Source organism: Balaenoptera musculus, chromosome 2 (genome assembly GCF_009873245.2).
Source record: "Balaenoptera musculus isolate JJ_BM4_2016_0621 chromosome 2, mBalMus1.pri.v3, whole genome shotgun sequence".
In the NCBI taxonomy this organism is placed as follows: domain Eukaryota; kingdom Metazoa; phylum Chordata; class Mammalia; order Artiodactyla; family Balaenopteridae; genus Balaenoptera; species Balaenoptera musculus.
In genome coordinates, this window is record NC_045786.1 from 57701372 (window position 1) to 57717304 (window position 15933).

The 15933-nt window shown below is 35.8% G+C and overlaps 2 protein-coding genes across 8 annotated transcripts in view; one reads left to right on the top strand and one right to left on the bottom strand.

Moving 5' to 3' along the window:
• The window catches only part of FBXO22 (F-box protein 22), a 30756-nt gene extending 28131 nt beyond the window's left edge, over window positions 1-2625 (top strand). Inside the window, exon 7 of the mRNA XM_036841634.1 lies at window positions 1454-2625. Coding sequence (XP_036697529.1) covers window positions 1454-1871 — 418 coding nt within the window. The 3' untranslated portion in view covers window positions 1872-2625. The remainder of the gene's footprint in view (window positions 1-1453) is intronic.
• A 1148-nt stretch (window positions 2626-3773) lies between these two features.
• Window positions 3774-15933, bottom strand: part of NRG4 (neuregulin 4) — a 127846-nt gene continuing 115686 nt past the window's right edge. For all 7 annotated transcript variants that reach the window (XM_036841642.1, XM_036841640.1, XM_036841638.1 and 4 more), the window contains 2 exons: window positions 13999-14082; window positions 3774-4944 (listed from right to left, as the gene is read on the bottom strand). In XM_036841642.1, the coding sequence (XP_036697537.1) occupies window positions 14066-14082 (17 nt within the window). In that variant the 3' untranslated portion in view covers window positions 3774-4944; window positions 13999-14065. The remainder of the gene's footprint in view (window positions 4945-13998; window positions 14083-15933) is intronic.

Genomic DNA, 15933 nt, shown 5'->3' on the forward strand with positions numbered 1-15933 from the left:
AGTTCCCTGGAACCTGAGAAAGAAGGGAGGAAAGCCAACTGCACTGAACTCTAAGCACTGGATTTCATGCATAAGTATACCTGATTCTTGTTAGCTATCTGTGGGTTATTTCTCCTTTTGCCTAATTTTCCTTATTGTCTTTGAAATTATATACAGATAGGGCAATGGCGATTTAACATAACAGTTGATCTTTGAAATGCAACTCACTCAGACATACAACATCTGAGGTGCTAGCCTGTTAGCATGGCTGTCTGTATATAATCTACTCTTTATACCTAATATGGGAAATATACCCTCAACAATCATTACCTCTTACATGACACATTAATTTTAACGTGGTCTTTACACTGTGTCATGGAGTAAGGGAAGCCATTGAGTAAATCAATGCTCCATGTTAATGGTGTCCAGATAGGAGCCCCCCTCCCTCCAAAAAAAGGTGAATAATTCTTTAAGGCAGGAGACTCTTGTTGCAGTTGTATACCAAAGAGGAAATGTAATAAGGTTAAAGGAACAGCAGCGGACTTTAGAAGATGGATTCTGCCCCTCAGAAACTGGATTTGCCACTAGTTAGCCTTAAGTCGCTTAGTGCTTAAGCTTTTTAAGTCTTAGTTTCTTGTTAACCCACTGAATCCTGCCCATTTCGTAGACTCAGATGTTGGTAAACCTGATAGAAATGTTAGAAATGTAAGGTACTTACTTGGTTTTCCCCCAATGGGTGTTCACTATATTATGCTTTACAACTTTATTGGCATTTTATTTTTATTTTCTTTAGTAACCATAAAATATTTCATTAAAAAAAAGTACCAGGCAAATAGAAACAAAAAGAAAATGTATGATTTTACCTTCAGATTAAGCTAAATTATCAGGTCAAAGCAATAAAAATAAGATGCAGCAATATAATCTATTCCTTTATGGACCAAACAGCATAGAGCTTAAAACTTCTGGAATTATGGGTTCTTAATAAAATTATCCTCCATGATTGAATATTTAATACACCTCTTTTAGAATTTGACAGCTGAGGTAGGGGAGAAGAGATACCAAAGAGGTAAATAATACCAAAAGCTTTAATACATATTATAGTATATATGAATAAAATTGTAAGATTCCTTTTTCAGGGAAGTGAGAAAGGTAAGAATACTCTGTACCCTTCTAAAACTCAGGTTGGATTTTAGAAATCTTTGTGGAGATGCATTTGCCCCTTTGTATCTGTGACTGAGGAGATGGTTGCTTTCTTCTCCGTAGATCTGCCTTCTGCATTCTTTTAATATGTTAATTTCAGTAGTTTAATTTTTAACCCTTATTACAGTCCTCTGATCAGGGAGAGAGAGCCTCAGACTAACTGTAGACTAAGGCAGCACTTCCCAACCAGTGAATCAGGAGGATTTTTCTTTTATACTGTAAATTTGAATGGTGTTTCATGATATATCGCCACTTTTCTAATTTAATTTTCTAGGAACCCTCTGGATATTGATGCCACCGGTGTGGTTGGACTGTCATTTAGCGGACACCGTATCCAGAGTGCCACAGTGCTTCTCAATGAGGATGTCAATGACGAGAAGACTGCTGAGGCTGCGATGCAGCGCCTCAAAGCAGCCAACATTCCAGAGCAGAATACCATTGGCTTCATGTTTGCGTGTGTTGGCAGGGGCTTTCAGTATTATAGAGCCAAGGGGAATGTGGAGGCTGATGCATTTAGAAAGTTTTTTCCTAGTGTTCCTTTATTTGGCTTCTTTGGAAATGGAGAAATTGGATGTGATCGCATAGTCACTGGAAACTTTATATTGAAGAAATGTAATGAGGTAAAGGATGATGATCTGTTTCACAGCTATACAACAATAATGGCACTAATTCATCTTGGGTCATCTAAATAAAGCCACCTGTAAAGTGGCTTTCATAATGTATAACTTTCGGGCTCTGTCTTTTCCAGAAAATGGAAACTTGGGATATGTATATTACAAACAAAAAACTTTATATGTATCTGTTTTGTAGCTTTGACACTCTAAAGATTATTTAGTAGTTTTTAATATATTAGATGAAGGACAAGTTTGTACATAATGTAATGCAAGACCAGGAGTTGAGAGCTTTTGCATCAGGCACAAGTGAACCAATTATGGCTATATTGCACCAGATTATGTAGCTGCTGTGTGATAGGACTTTAGTCTTCTGCATAGGAAGACTGAAAAAGGATTCATCAACAGAAAGGAGATTTAAGACATTCCATGACTACCTCTGCAATGTTAGATGATCTTTCAGCAGAATCATGAAGATATTTTTCTCCCTTAATAAAGGAGAGAAATACACAGATGGCTTGGGAAATTTTTCTCTGCTTTACAATTTTACCATTTTTTTCAGAAGCTGTAACAAATTACTGACTTTTTACTTATTTGATAAATGTTAAATAACTATTTTTGTTTTAGTACTCTAAAGTTGCTTAGTCAGATAAATTGCCAAGACTAATCAGTATTTTATTACCTTATAAGGAAAAAAATTTTCCTTTTCCCTCAATAAAGAAATTGCAACAGAAAATTCTTTTTTTCACCTACTTCTATATAACTAATTGGCAGATGAGACAATTACATCACCTTATTTTGGTTTTATACCAATAAAACATACCTTGGAAACTCAGATAGCTGTGTACTTCATTGCTTTTAGTGAGTGAATGAAGGAATCCTTTAGAAAAGAAAACCCAGAATAATGGTATTTGTTAGCTAGCAAATCCTGGCATATTTCCAGTAAAATGTTTTTCAAGTTTAAATTTCTCATTATGTAAATATCAAAATGAATTCTGTGCAGAGAACACCAATTTCCCCCCAATATCCATTCTTTCCTTTTCACATAGTCATAAAACCTTTGATTTTCAGCTAGGCACATGCACACCACAATAAAGACTACATCCTTGTCTCCCTTGCAAGTATGACTGTTCTGGCTGGTGAAATGTGAGGGAAATGATAACGTGTCCTTTAAAACAGTGTGATCGTTTTTTTTGTTTGTTGTTTGTTTTGCCTTTTTTCGATCCTTTTGCTTAGAAGTGGATACAATTGTGAGCCATCTTAGACGCTACAGAAGAGGCAATGCTCTATTGTGGAAGAGCACCACACAGAACGATCCTAGGTTGCCATACAGTTTTGTTGAAGTGCTACCATTACTGATTTTGACTGCCTATCTCCAGAGTGTTTTACAAGACAGAAATTAACATCATTCTTGCCTAAGGCACTTGTTTTTTTCCAGGTCTTTGTTACAGGATATCTGTATTAGCATATTCTAATACAGTATGATATAATATATGGCACTTTTGTAATAGTCAGTGGTTCTAACGGGATAGAAGAAAACTTGCAAGGTAAGTGAAATCACATATATTAACATTCCTGCTTTTCTATTTTTAATCACTTTTTTAAATGAATTTTTACTTCAAAAGTTTTTTTTCTTGCTGTTTATTTATATGAATGATAAAAATACTTAGAAGTTTCTTTAATTTATGGTTATACTCAATCTTAGTTCCTGAAGCAAGTCCAAAGAAAAGTTTGATTGCCATAGAACTTTTAATCTGTGAATATTAATATTTAGCCATTTTTATTTATTAACTCTTCTATTATTTGACATTGGTACCCATTATCAAGTAGACAATATCTCAAAATTTAAGTCCTTGGTTATGCTTACATAGCATGTAAGGAAAATACTTTGTAAATTTTCTTTGTCCTTGATATTAACCAGAGTTGACTGAACAGTAGAGGAAAAAGGATTTTGAAAATGGAAATATGAACAAAATGCACCAGTTGAATGAATTGTTTTATTTTTTTCAAATTAATACATAAAATGTTTTATTACTTCTCAAAGGAGAGTCTGCTGCAAGGTCATTTCATACAATATTCGAGGTTAATATATGGCTCCTTTTTATAGCTGAGACTTTGGAGCTTGTTATGAACAATAAATTCATTTGGCCACAAGATTGGAACCCTGGTGCAGAATAGAAAGGGAAGAAGTTGAACCAATTGAAGGAGTAGTACTGATGAAAACAAAAGTTATTGGCCCTGCCTCTCAGAGGCTTTGACATTCTGTGGAAAGGTGGGGGGGATAATAATTTAACCAAAGTTAAAACAATTTATTACGGTTTTGAAAGGCTTGTCTTAAAAGCAAGCATTAATGGAAAAGTTTCTGTTTCAGCTAAAAACATACTAAATTCCTAGAAATGGCAACTGTTGTAGTCATTTGTGAAACTGGAAAAATGATCACATGAAAAAATTGACATGAGCACAAAAAGAGAAGATGTACCCTTACTGTTTTCTTTACAGTACTGAGCTGTCTTCTATCAGGTGACAAGGATAGGATAGTTTAATCAAGGTGTTTAAAAAATATTGATTTCCTTAATGTGCTTTCAAAGTAGAATCTTTCTGCAGCTACAATTTGCCTTGTTAAAGGCTGCTTCAAAGGAATAAACTCCTTGAAAAGCCAAGTAGCAATATAAGAAAGAGTAAGGAAGCTTGGAATTAAGATCTCAAAACAGACACCCTATACATTGTTATATTTAATAGTCTGTGACCTAGCGTAATGAAGGGGGTCCAGAAGGCCAGTTCACTACTGTAATTAATTCTCAACTTTGCTTAAACCTGCATCATTGGTAAATAAAACAACTTTTCAACCTAGTAAGAGAAGCCAAACAGCAAGAGTTTTGCCACTAATTTATATTACAAATTTAACACAATGAACATGCAAAGAATGTAAAATAAACTTTTACAAATCTGAGAATTTCCTAGGCATTCTGCAGAAATTTTTGAGAAAAAAATCTACTTTTGTCATTTTGTGCCCAGTCTAACCCATTTGAACACCACCATAAATTCCATTTTAATGAAAACAGAAGACTAAATCCTCTTGATTTGAAATTGAGATTTTAGATGACTGACTTGGTTTTCATTTGTAGAAAGGGAATGAGTCTGCTTAATGAAAATCCTAAAATAACAAAACATAGTATTAGTAATAACATCCTTGTTAAATAAACAAAACTAATATCTGTGCTATGTAAAGTTTTTTAAAATATTAGACTGTAGAGAAAAATAGTCAGATATTTACAAGACGTGTTATTTTTGTTTCATTTCTGCCTTATGCCATGATGGAGGCAGAGTAGAAGAATATATGCTAAAGTAGAAAACATTGGCAGAGGCCAATAAACTTCATTTAATGTCTTGTTACTAAGAGTGTATAGAGCATTTCATTTCATAAAGTTTTTATAAAAGTTACTGTTCTCTAGTGACATCACAGCCAGTAAAAAAGGCAAGATTGATAATTACAACAAATTGGAAAAAATACATATATTCATTAATTTTAAATGTAAATCAGTGAAGATAATTGAGACCATTTTCTTAACATTTACACAATACCTCCACATCTAACCAAAATTCAGTCACCATACATGTATCTAAAACATAACTCTGTTCAAGGCCTAGTCAGGATACTAGAATTACAGATAGGAATAAACATAATTGACCTGAGTGACACTAGCAAAATTGTGTACTACAGCACTCCAAGCTTTTGTTCCTCCACAGAAACATTGAGGAGGAAAGGAAAAAAGCAGCAACTGTGTGAACCAAATTTGTTGGCGCTCTGGAAAACAAAGGTTTACAGCAACTAACACAGTGCCCAGTGAAGAAATCCCATCCTCAAAATGGTAGGAAAGTTTTGTGATTTTTTACTCACCCTTGCCTCCCATGCAGTGGTGCTCTTATTCTTAAAATGACAGAAGCCTGGTTTTCAGTTCCCTCCCTCAAACCAGAAGAGGAAGAATAGACTTTATTTGCAAATCACTGTTTGTCTTTTCTAATCTGTGGGGGGGATTAGAAGGACTGACTCAAGATGCTCATCACTGTTTTGCATAACTTGGAAATCGGGCAAGAAAGAGTAGGCACTGCTTGTGAAAGCTGCAAGATGACTGCAGAATCACAGGCACCTGGATATGGGTGAAGACATAAAACAGGCTGTGTAAGGCCTAGAGGAGAAGCTGGGGTGAGATTTTTGAGAAACTGGGCATTCAAAAACAGTTGTACCCAGGGGAAGATATGGAATGCCAAATGAATGCACAGGCAAAACATGCTCAGAAAAGATTTAAGAGAGCCTTAGGTTTTCATCTTGGTCTGATCCCTAGGATAGAAGCAGGCCTAGCTAAGAGCTGCAGGAGTGCCTTAGCACACAGCTGAAATGCAAAAAGGAGAACTGGCATTCAAGGAAATCTCTAAAAACAGCTGAACATGAGATAATAGGAACAGAGGCTTCAATGATCACACACAAGGGATAGTCTTTGTAAAAATAGCTTGGAAAAGTCTCAAAAACAAATGAACAACAGCGTTCAGCAGTCAGCAACAACTGGTAAACACTGGGAATAGAAGAGAATGTTATATCCAGAATTACAGTATTGTAATAGTGAAATGCCCAATTTTCAACAACAAAAAACCTGTAAGGCATACAGAGAAACAGGGAAATGAGGCCTATTCAATGGAACAGAAACTGGCCTGGCCCACACATTGAACTTACTAGAAAAAGACCTTTAAATATGCTCAAAGAACTAAAGGAAATCAAGAAAGTGATGAATAAAATGAGAATACCAGTGGAGAGAAATTATAAAAAGGAACCAAACAAATTTTGGAACAGAAAGTTACAATAACAAAATTTTCACTGGAGGGGTTGAACAGCAGATTTGAGCAAGCAAAAGAACTCATCAGCAAAGTTGAAGACAGGACAGTTGAAATAATTGTGTCTAAGAAAACAAAGTAAACAATCTAAGGGATTTGTAAGATACCATCAAATGGAGCAAGAAACATTACAGGAGTCCCAGAAGGAAAAGAGAAAGCTACATAAAGTTTATTTGAAGAAATAATGACAAAACTTGCCAAATTTGATGCAAGACGTGGATGTACGTATCAGGAGGCTCAACAAACTCCAAATAGGGTAAAGTCAAAAGAGACACCAAGATACATTATAGACGGTCCTTGACCTAGGACAATTTGACTTAGGAATTTTTCAACTTTACGATGGTGTAAAGATGATATGCGTTCAGTAGAAACCATACTTCAAGTTTTGAATTTTGATCTTTTCCCAGGCTAGCAATATGCAGTAAGATATGCACTTATGATGCCTAGCAGTGGCAGAGAGCTGCAGCTCCCAGTCAGCCACATGATCATGAGTAAACATCTAATACACATACAACTATTCTGTTTTCAGTACAGTATTCAGTAAATTACATCACTTCAAAATAGGCTTTGTATTAGATGATTTTGCCCAGCTACAGGCTAACGTAATTCTTCACAGCACATTTAAGATAGGATAGGCTTAGCTATGATGTTCAGTAAATTAGGTATATAAAATGCATTTTCGACTTATATTTTCAACTTACCATGGGTTTATCAAGATACAACCCCATTGTAAGTGGAGGAAAATCTGTATAATTAAGCTATACAAAGAGAAAGAATCTTGAAAGCAGCAAGAATGAAGAAACATCACATAAAAGGGATCTTCAATACGATTATCAGGTTTCTCAAAAAAACTGTCAACCTGAAATCTTCTATCTGGCAAAACTGTCCTTCAAAAATGAGGGAGAAATTAAAACATTACCGGACACTGATACAACTGGACCTGCCCTGCAAGAAATGCTAAAGGAAATTCTTCAAGTTGAAATGAAAGGACAAAGGATAGGAACAGGAAACCATATGAAGAAGTAAAGCTCTCCAGTAAAGGTATACATGAACAATTATAGAAGAAGGTAGTATTATAACTTTGATTTGTAACTCTTTGTTTTCCACACAGTTTAGGAACTAACATATAAAAATACAGTTATTGGTTTATGTTTTTGGTTGGTTTATGTTTTTAGACACAGTGCTTAAAGATGTAATCTTGTGACTGACGACAGTAATAGTTGAAAGGGAGTGAGGGTGAAGTTATATAAGAGCAAAGTTTTTATGCACTATTGAAGTTAAGCTGCTGTAAATTCAAATTAATGTCATTACTTCATGATGTTAAATGGAATCCCCATGGTAACCACAAAGAAATAGCTATAGAATACACACAAAAGGAAAAAAGAGAATTTTAATGTTCCACTATAAAACAACACAAAAGAAGACACTAACACAGAAAATAAGGAGCAAAAATACTCCATGCAAATAGTAACCAAAAGAGAAGAGTATACTATTATCAGACAAATAGACTTACAACCTTTTTGGATTTAAAGAGACAGAAAAGTACATTATATGTTAAAAGGTTTTATACAACAACGATGTAACAGTTATATACATTTACACATCTAATAACAGCCTCAAAATACATTAAGCCAAACACAACATACCAAAACAGCACTGTTTTCACTGCACCCCATAAGACAGAAAATTCTAGCTGTAAATGCTTACGTTAAAAAAAAAAAATCTGAAATCAACATTCTAACTTTATAACTTAAGGAACTAGAAAAAGAGTAGACTAAACCCAAAGCTAGTAGAAGGAAGATTAGAACTAAGATAAGCAAAATACTGAAAAGGAAATCAATAGAAAATTTTGAACTAAAAGCTAGTTCTTTGAAAAGGTGAACAAAGTGGACAAACCTTTAGCTAGATCAATAACAAAAGAGAAGACTCAACTTCTAAAAACAGAAATAAGAGTAGGGTTATTACTAACGAGTCTACAGAAATAAAAAGGATCATAAGAGTACTATGAGCAGTTTTAAACAAGTTGAATAACCTAGATGAAATGGATATATTTCTAAAAACAAAAACACAACCATACTAAGACTGATTCATGAAGAAATTAAAAATCTACATAGACCTATAGCTAGAAAGGAGATTGAATCAGCAGTCAAAAACCTCCCAACAAAGGAAAATCCTGCAACCTCTGGCTTTACTCAATTCAACCAAACATTTAAAGAAGAAATAACTCCAGTCCTCAAACCTTTCAAAAAAATTCAATAGGCAGGAGCACTTCCTAATCCATTGTATAAGGCCAGTATTGCCCTGATACCAAAGCCAGCCAATGACAACACAAGAAAAGAAAGTTAAAGACCAATACCCCGATGAATATTGATGCAAACATCTTAAAGTATTAGCAAACTGAATTCAAGAGCACATTAAAAGTTTTATACATTTTGAACAAGTGGATTTATTGCTGCAATGCAAGGATGGTTCAACAGATGAAAATCCAATCAAATACAATACACTGCATTAGCAGAATGAGGGTCCCACATGGATCCCATCAGTTGATGCTGAAAAAGAATGTGACAAACTTCTTTTTGATTAAAAAAAAACCCACCACCTCCCCCTAGGAATTGAAGGAAGCTACCTCAATATAATAAAGACCACATATGAAAACCTTATAGCTAACATCATACTCAATGGAGACGGACTGAAAGCATTTCCTAACGATCAGGAACAAGACAAGGATGCAGCTTTTACTACTGCTATTCAACATAGTGTTGGAAGTTCGAGGCATAGTAATTAGTCAAGAAAAAGATTGAAATTAGAAAGGAAGAAGTAAAATTATCTCTGCAGAATACATGATCCTATATGTAGAAAACACTAATGATCCCTGCACCCACAAATCTGTTAGAACTTGAAACAAATCAGCAAAGTTGAAGCATACAGAAGCAACACACAAAATCAGTTTCCTTTCTGTACACTAACATGAACAACCCAAAACAGAAATTAGGATAACTCCCTTTACAATAGCATCAAAAACAATAATATACATAGGAATTAACTTAATGAAGGTGAAAGACTTGTACACTGAAAACCACAAAACATTGCTGAATGATGTTAAAGATGACACATAAATGGAAAGACATCCCATGTTCATAGATTGGAAGACTTAATACTGGTATGATGTCAGGTGATCTACAGATTCAATGTAATCCACTTCAAAATCTCAATGACATTTTTTACAGAAATAGAAAAATAAGCAGAATATCTAGGATCCCCAAATAGCCAAAACAATCTTGAAAAAGATTCAAGATGGAAGGCTCACACTTCCTGATTTCAAATTTTACTGCAAAGCTACAATAATCAAAGAATAAAGAATCCAGAAATCCTCACATATATGGTCAAATGATTTGGGGGAAGTGCACCAAGACCATTTAATGGGAAAGGACAGTGTTTCCAACAAATGGTGTTGGGAAAATAGGATATCCACATGCAAAAGAATGAAGTTGGATTTTTATCTTACACCATATAGAAAAATTAATTCAAATGGATCAAAGACCTAAACCTAAGACTTAACTCCACTCTTAGAAGAAAACAGGGGAAAAGTTTCAGGACTTTGGATTTGGCAGTGATTTCTTGGATATGACACCAAAGTCATAGGCATCAGAAGAAAAAACAGACAAACTGGGCTTCATCAAAAATTAAACATTTATGTATCAAAGGACACTATCAACAGAGTGAAAAAAGCAATCCACAGAATGGGAGAAAATATTTGCAAATCACATATCTGATGAGGGATTAATATCCATTAATATATAAAAAACTACTAAAATGCAACAACAGCAATGAGACAACCCAAATCAAAACTGGGCAAAGGACTTGAATAGACAGGTATCCAAAGAAGATACAGAATGGCCAATAAGCACGTGAAAAAATGCTCAACATCACTAACCATTTGGGAAATGCAAATCAAAACCATGATGAAATACCACTTCATACCCATTAGGGTGGCTATTATTGGGGGAAAAAAAAGTGTTGACAAGTATGTGGAGAAACTGGAACTTTTGTGTATTGCTGCTAGGAATATAAAGTGGTATAGCTGCTGTAGAAAACAGTATGGCAGTTCCTCAAAAAATTAAATACAGAATTAGCATTTGATTCAGCAATTCCACTTCTGGGTATTTATACAAAAGAACAGAAAACAGGGGCTTGAAGAGATACTTGCACATGTATGTTCATGGAAGCATTATCTCAGTAGCCAAAAGGTGAAATGACTCATGTTCATTGATGAATGAATAAGCAAAATGTGGTAGATACATACAGTGGAATATTATTCAGTCATACAAAGGAATGAAATTTGGATACATACTATAGTGCTGATGAACCCTGCAGACATGGTAAGTGAAATAAGCCACACACAAAAGGACAAATACATGATTCTACTTACATGAAGTACTGAGAATATTTAAATACTTAAAGTAGAATGTTGGCTACCAGGGTGTTGAGTGAAGGAATGGGGAGTTACTGCTTAATGGGTACAGTGTTCAGTATGGGATGATGAGAAAGTTCTGGAGATGGATGGTGGTGATGGTTGCACCAGTGTGAATATAATTAATGCCACTGAATTGTATATGTAAAAATGGAACATCTTATGTATGTTTTTCTACCATAAAAACTTCTTTAAACCACCAAAAAAAGTCATATATCCTAGCTATTAAAAAAAAAAAAGGTTATCAAGCCACAAGACACAGAGGAAGGTTAATTTGTATATGGCTAAGTGAAAGAAGACAGTCTGAAAAGGCTACATACTGTATGACTCCAACTATATGACATTCTGGAAAACTATAGAGATAGTAAAGGGATTAGTGGTTATCACTGTGAGATTGGGAAGGGTGAGTAGATGGAGCAGAGGAGATTTTTAGGGTGGTGAAATTATTCAACATGATACTGTAGTGGTGGACACATAAAATGATGCATTTGTCAAAATCCATAAAACTATAACAAAAAGAGGAGCCTTAATGTAAACTATAGACTTTTGTTAACGTTTCATTTGTTTCATTTAATTTATAATTGTTTCATTTATATTAGCAAATGTAGCACACTAGTACGTTTTACATAGATGTTTAATAGTAGGGAAAACTGTATGGGAGAGGGAAGTATATGGGAACTCTGCACTGTCTTCTCAATCATTCTATAAATCTGTAACTTTTAAAAAAATAGTCTGTTAAAAAATTCGATGAGGGTTTTTCGTTTTGTATACTCTAGTGTCTCAAGCTCATATGTATTAGTTGTAAGTGAATGATGGGTAAATGAATGAGCAAATGAATGAATCAGTGGCACTAGTGACAGATTCAATTCACAGTGCTCACACTGGGCTAGACTGTTGGGAAAAGTCAGTGTGTACCGACTGAGGGATTAATAACCAGAATATTTGAAGAACTAAAATGCAACAACAGCAACAAGAGACAACCTAGTTCAAAATAAGCAAAGGACTTGAATAGGCAGGTATCCAAAGAAGATATACAGATGACCAATAAGCACATGAAAAGATGCTAAACATCACTAATTAGGGAAATGCAAATCAAAACCACAATGAGATACCACTTCACACCTATTAGGATGGCTATTCAAACCAACAAACAAACAAAAACAAGTGTTGGCAAGGATGTGGAGAAACTGGCTTGAAGGGGAAGTTGTTCACAGGTGGGCTGTTACGTTTGGCCAGAGCTTGCTCCTCTGCCTCAACCATTTACTAGCCTAGACCTTTGGTGTTCAGAACTCCCACTGCTCCAAGCTACTCCACAACTCTTCATACGTCCTGAAAGTTGCCATTGGTTTTTTTCTATTATATTTCAGGGTAACTACACAGTTGGAAAAACTGAAGAAACTGTTCTGGCCTAATGAATTCTTTATTTTGCTCCTAATAAGGTGAAAACCTCACATTCTGCAAAATCATGCCCTAAAATTAAAAGCCTTTTGGGGAAAATAAGTTTGGAATTTTGTAACCTGAGCAGTAACAAAAACTAGAATCCTAAATTTCCACTAGTATCTGCACTGCAAATTAGTCCGTCTTCAGTATACTTAAACTTTTGGGCTTGTGTTTCTTTCAGATATAGATCCTTGAAATCAATTGCTTCTCATAGAGAAACGATTTTCATCAATATATTAAAAATATGATCTAAAGGTAGCTGCCAATGATAGGGATAGAGCAGGATAGTTACACAGGTAGTTTTAGAAGTCCCACTAGGGGATTATAAACACAAAGGGAACTTCGGGAGACCATTGTAAGCTAATGAACACTCAAGAAAGCAATCAGAACACTATGAAACAAAACAGGTCTTAACAATGAAACCATGCAATAAAAGCATGAGATATGCCCCAGGCCATTAAGTGAAAAAACAAGGCCTACAGCCTGCTGGTCAAGGTCAGCAAGATAATGATCTTTAGGACATGCACCTGAGCATGTACCAAGGACAGGAATACAGGGGAAAGGTGGCATTCCAAAGTAGAAGACCCTCATACTGAAATCTGAGATGATTTAACATATTTTAGTCTATGTTACCACCCTTCTGCTGATTTGAATAGCACCATGACAGTCCCCGTTTGACCAAATAGGGTCAAAAACTCCTCTGCCCCACCCAAAGGAGGAGCTAGTGATGTAAGCGTGATGTCTACTCAAAGAATGTGGAAGAAGGTGGTCTTCTCCCACTTCCCACTTTTCCTTTGATTATAAAAACGTAGCCCACTTAGTTCTTGGGGCAGAGCTCTCTTGCTTGCCCACTTGTATCCTTCACAAGCATCCTATACTAATAAATCCACTTCTTACCTCCCACTTTGTCCCTCACCGAATTCCTTCTGCACAGACATAAAGAACCTGTGAGTCATTAAGTCCTGAGACAAGTTGTGTGGTTTCACCTTCATCAATCAATGCTTTTTTTCTAATCACCGGGTGAAATGTCTTCATGCCTTACCTGTACTTGCAGCTTTCCCAGACAGCTTAACACAGTGAAAGCCACTAAAGCCACTCCTTGCCCTTAATTAGGATTTTCATCTTTTCTCTTAGGGTCTTCATACATTGCTAAAAGTTTCTCCTTAGCTGTGAGAAAGTTTGCCTCTGGATGCCCCAACACATTAGCTTACTGGGAAAAATCATGTTTGACCAATGCAACTTTCACATAGGATTAATATTACTCCCCTATTTACCGACTGCAAATGAACTAATAATATACGTGACAGAAACACACATACCTTGCAATAGGACAGACTGTGTTTCAGGGTATGATAACTTTCAGTCTTATTTAGAGAACAAAGAAGGATTAACTTGTTTAATTTCTTTTACCTTTTGGTGTTTCATTTTCTGCCTTTGTAACAAAAAAGCAGTGATTTGGGTTCACTGTGATATTTCTTCAATGTTCTCCATGACCTATAGAAAATAAGAATTAAGATGTTTTCTCCATCTCAATTTTTCTTTATATGCACACCTGCCAACACATCTTTATTTTATTCACACATATTCATCCACCCCTTCTGTTTGTGATATGAAGAGTTGAGGTGAACTAGCCTAGAACATACAAATAAGCCACACAACGCTCCTCAGCACACAGAAGAGTTGTGTCAGCACCTCCATTCAGATCTCACAGAAGAAAGTGTCCCTGCCTTTCCTCACTGCCTGTTTTCTGTTACCTGAAGTTCTAACAAACCTGGTGAATTTTTTTTAAAGATACTACAAATGATAAAGAGAGTAAGGGGAAAAGATTGCTAGAGTGAGTCATTCTAACGGCAATAAAAATTAATAACTGATGGCAAAACAAGAAAGTAGCAAAAACAAAACAAAACAACAAAAATCAGGACTAAAAACCAAACCAAACCAAAACAAAAAACCCTGTGGCTAGCTAGGACTATTTAATGTAGGGACAATTCCCTCCATAGCCGATGAGCCCTAAGTCTAACCCATATCTGTGGAAGCATAAGTGCAGTACAAAAAACTTGGGGGCTTCCCTGGTGGCGCAGTGGTTGAGAATCTGCCTGCCAATGCAGGGGATACGGGTTCGAGCCCTGGTCTGGGAAGATCCCATATGCTGCGGAGCAACTAGGCCCGTGAGCCACAACTACCGAGCCTGCGCGTCTGGAGCTTGTGCTCTGCAACAAGGGAGGCCGCGACAGTGAGAGGCCCGCGCACCGCGATGAAGAGTGGCCCCCGCTCGCCACAGCTAGAGAAAGCCCTCGCACAGAAATGAAGACCCAACACAGCCAAAAATAAATAAGTAAAAAAACAAACAAAATTAAAAAAAAAAAAAACTTGGGGTTTAAATCCTTGTCCTACCACCTTCTGATGTGTGATCTTGATCTTAACCTCTCTAAGCCTCAGTTTTCTCTTTTGTAGAGTGAGAATAATACCACCTGCCTCACAATGGGTGTTAAGACTTAAAATTTTGAGTTCTCCTTCTCCGATATGAAATATCAATCACAGTGCCTGGCACCTACAGACACCTGATGTTCATGATTACATATTACACTGCTTGCTTTTCATTTGAAGAGCTGCACTTTCAGAACTTATAAGAATAATTGCATTATTGCAATAGGGATACATAATCACAATCTAAATGTATGCTAGGACTTTAGGCTGTAGGTTTACTTAATGAACGAATTGAAAAGATTGCCTAGGGAGGTTTATATTCCAGAGGCACACAGGGTGACACGAACAAACCTATCAGAAGGGAGTGATAAAATGAATAAAGCTTTATGGTGTGGTGGCAAGAGGAGTTCCCTGGTGAAAGCAGGTCATTAATAAAATTTAAAATAGAATGTACCATCATGCTGTGATTTTCATAACAAATACGAGCTAATAGCATTAAGCAATTCCCAGTCCCCGTGATCAACTTTATTTTCATGACACAGATCTTGTCACATGCAGTAAAAGGCATTTCTTTTTGCTTTTCTTAAAGTAATGGCCTTGCAGTTACTGATAGACTGTTTGACCTTGAAAAAATAAGTGGTCAGTCAGCTAATTTTGTGAGCTATGCCCAATACCTTATCTAGATTTTTACCCTCTGTTGTGACATCTTTTTTGCCTCCATTAAAAGAAAGCAGCAATTTAATACTTGAGTTCCAAAACTCTTTTCTCAATGAAACCAGAGTACCTCTGTGTGGAAAGGCTCCAAGGTAGCTTCTATTTTATTATAAACAGGAAGAGGTCAACTTGTTTTTTATGTGTGTATATTTTCTAAAAAATAATTGAGTTTTTACCATCCCATTGAACATTCTGAAAAAAAAA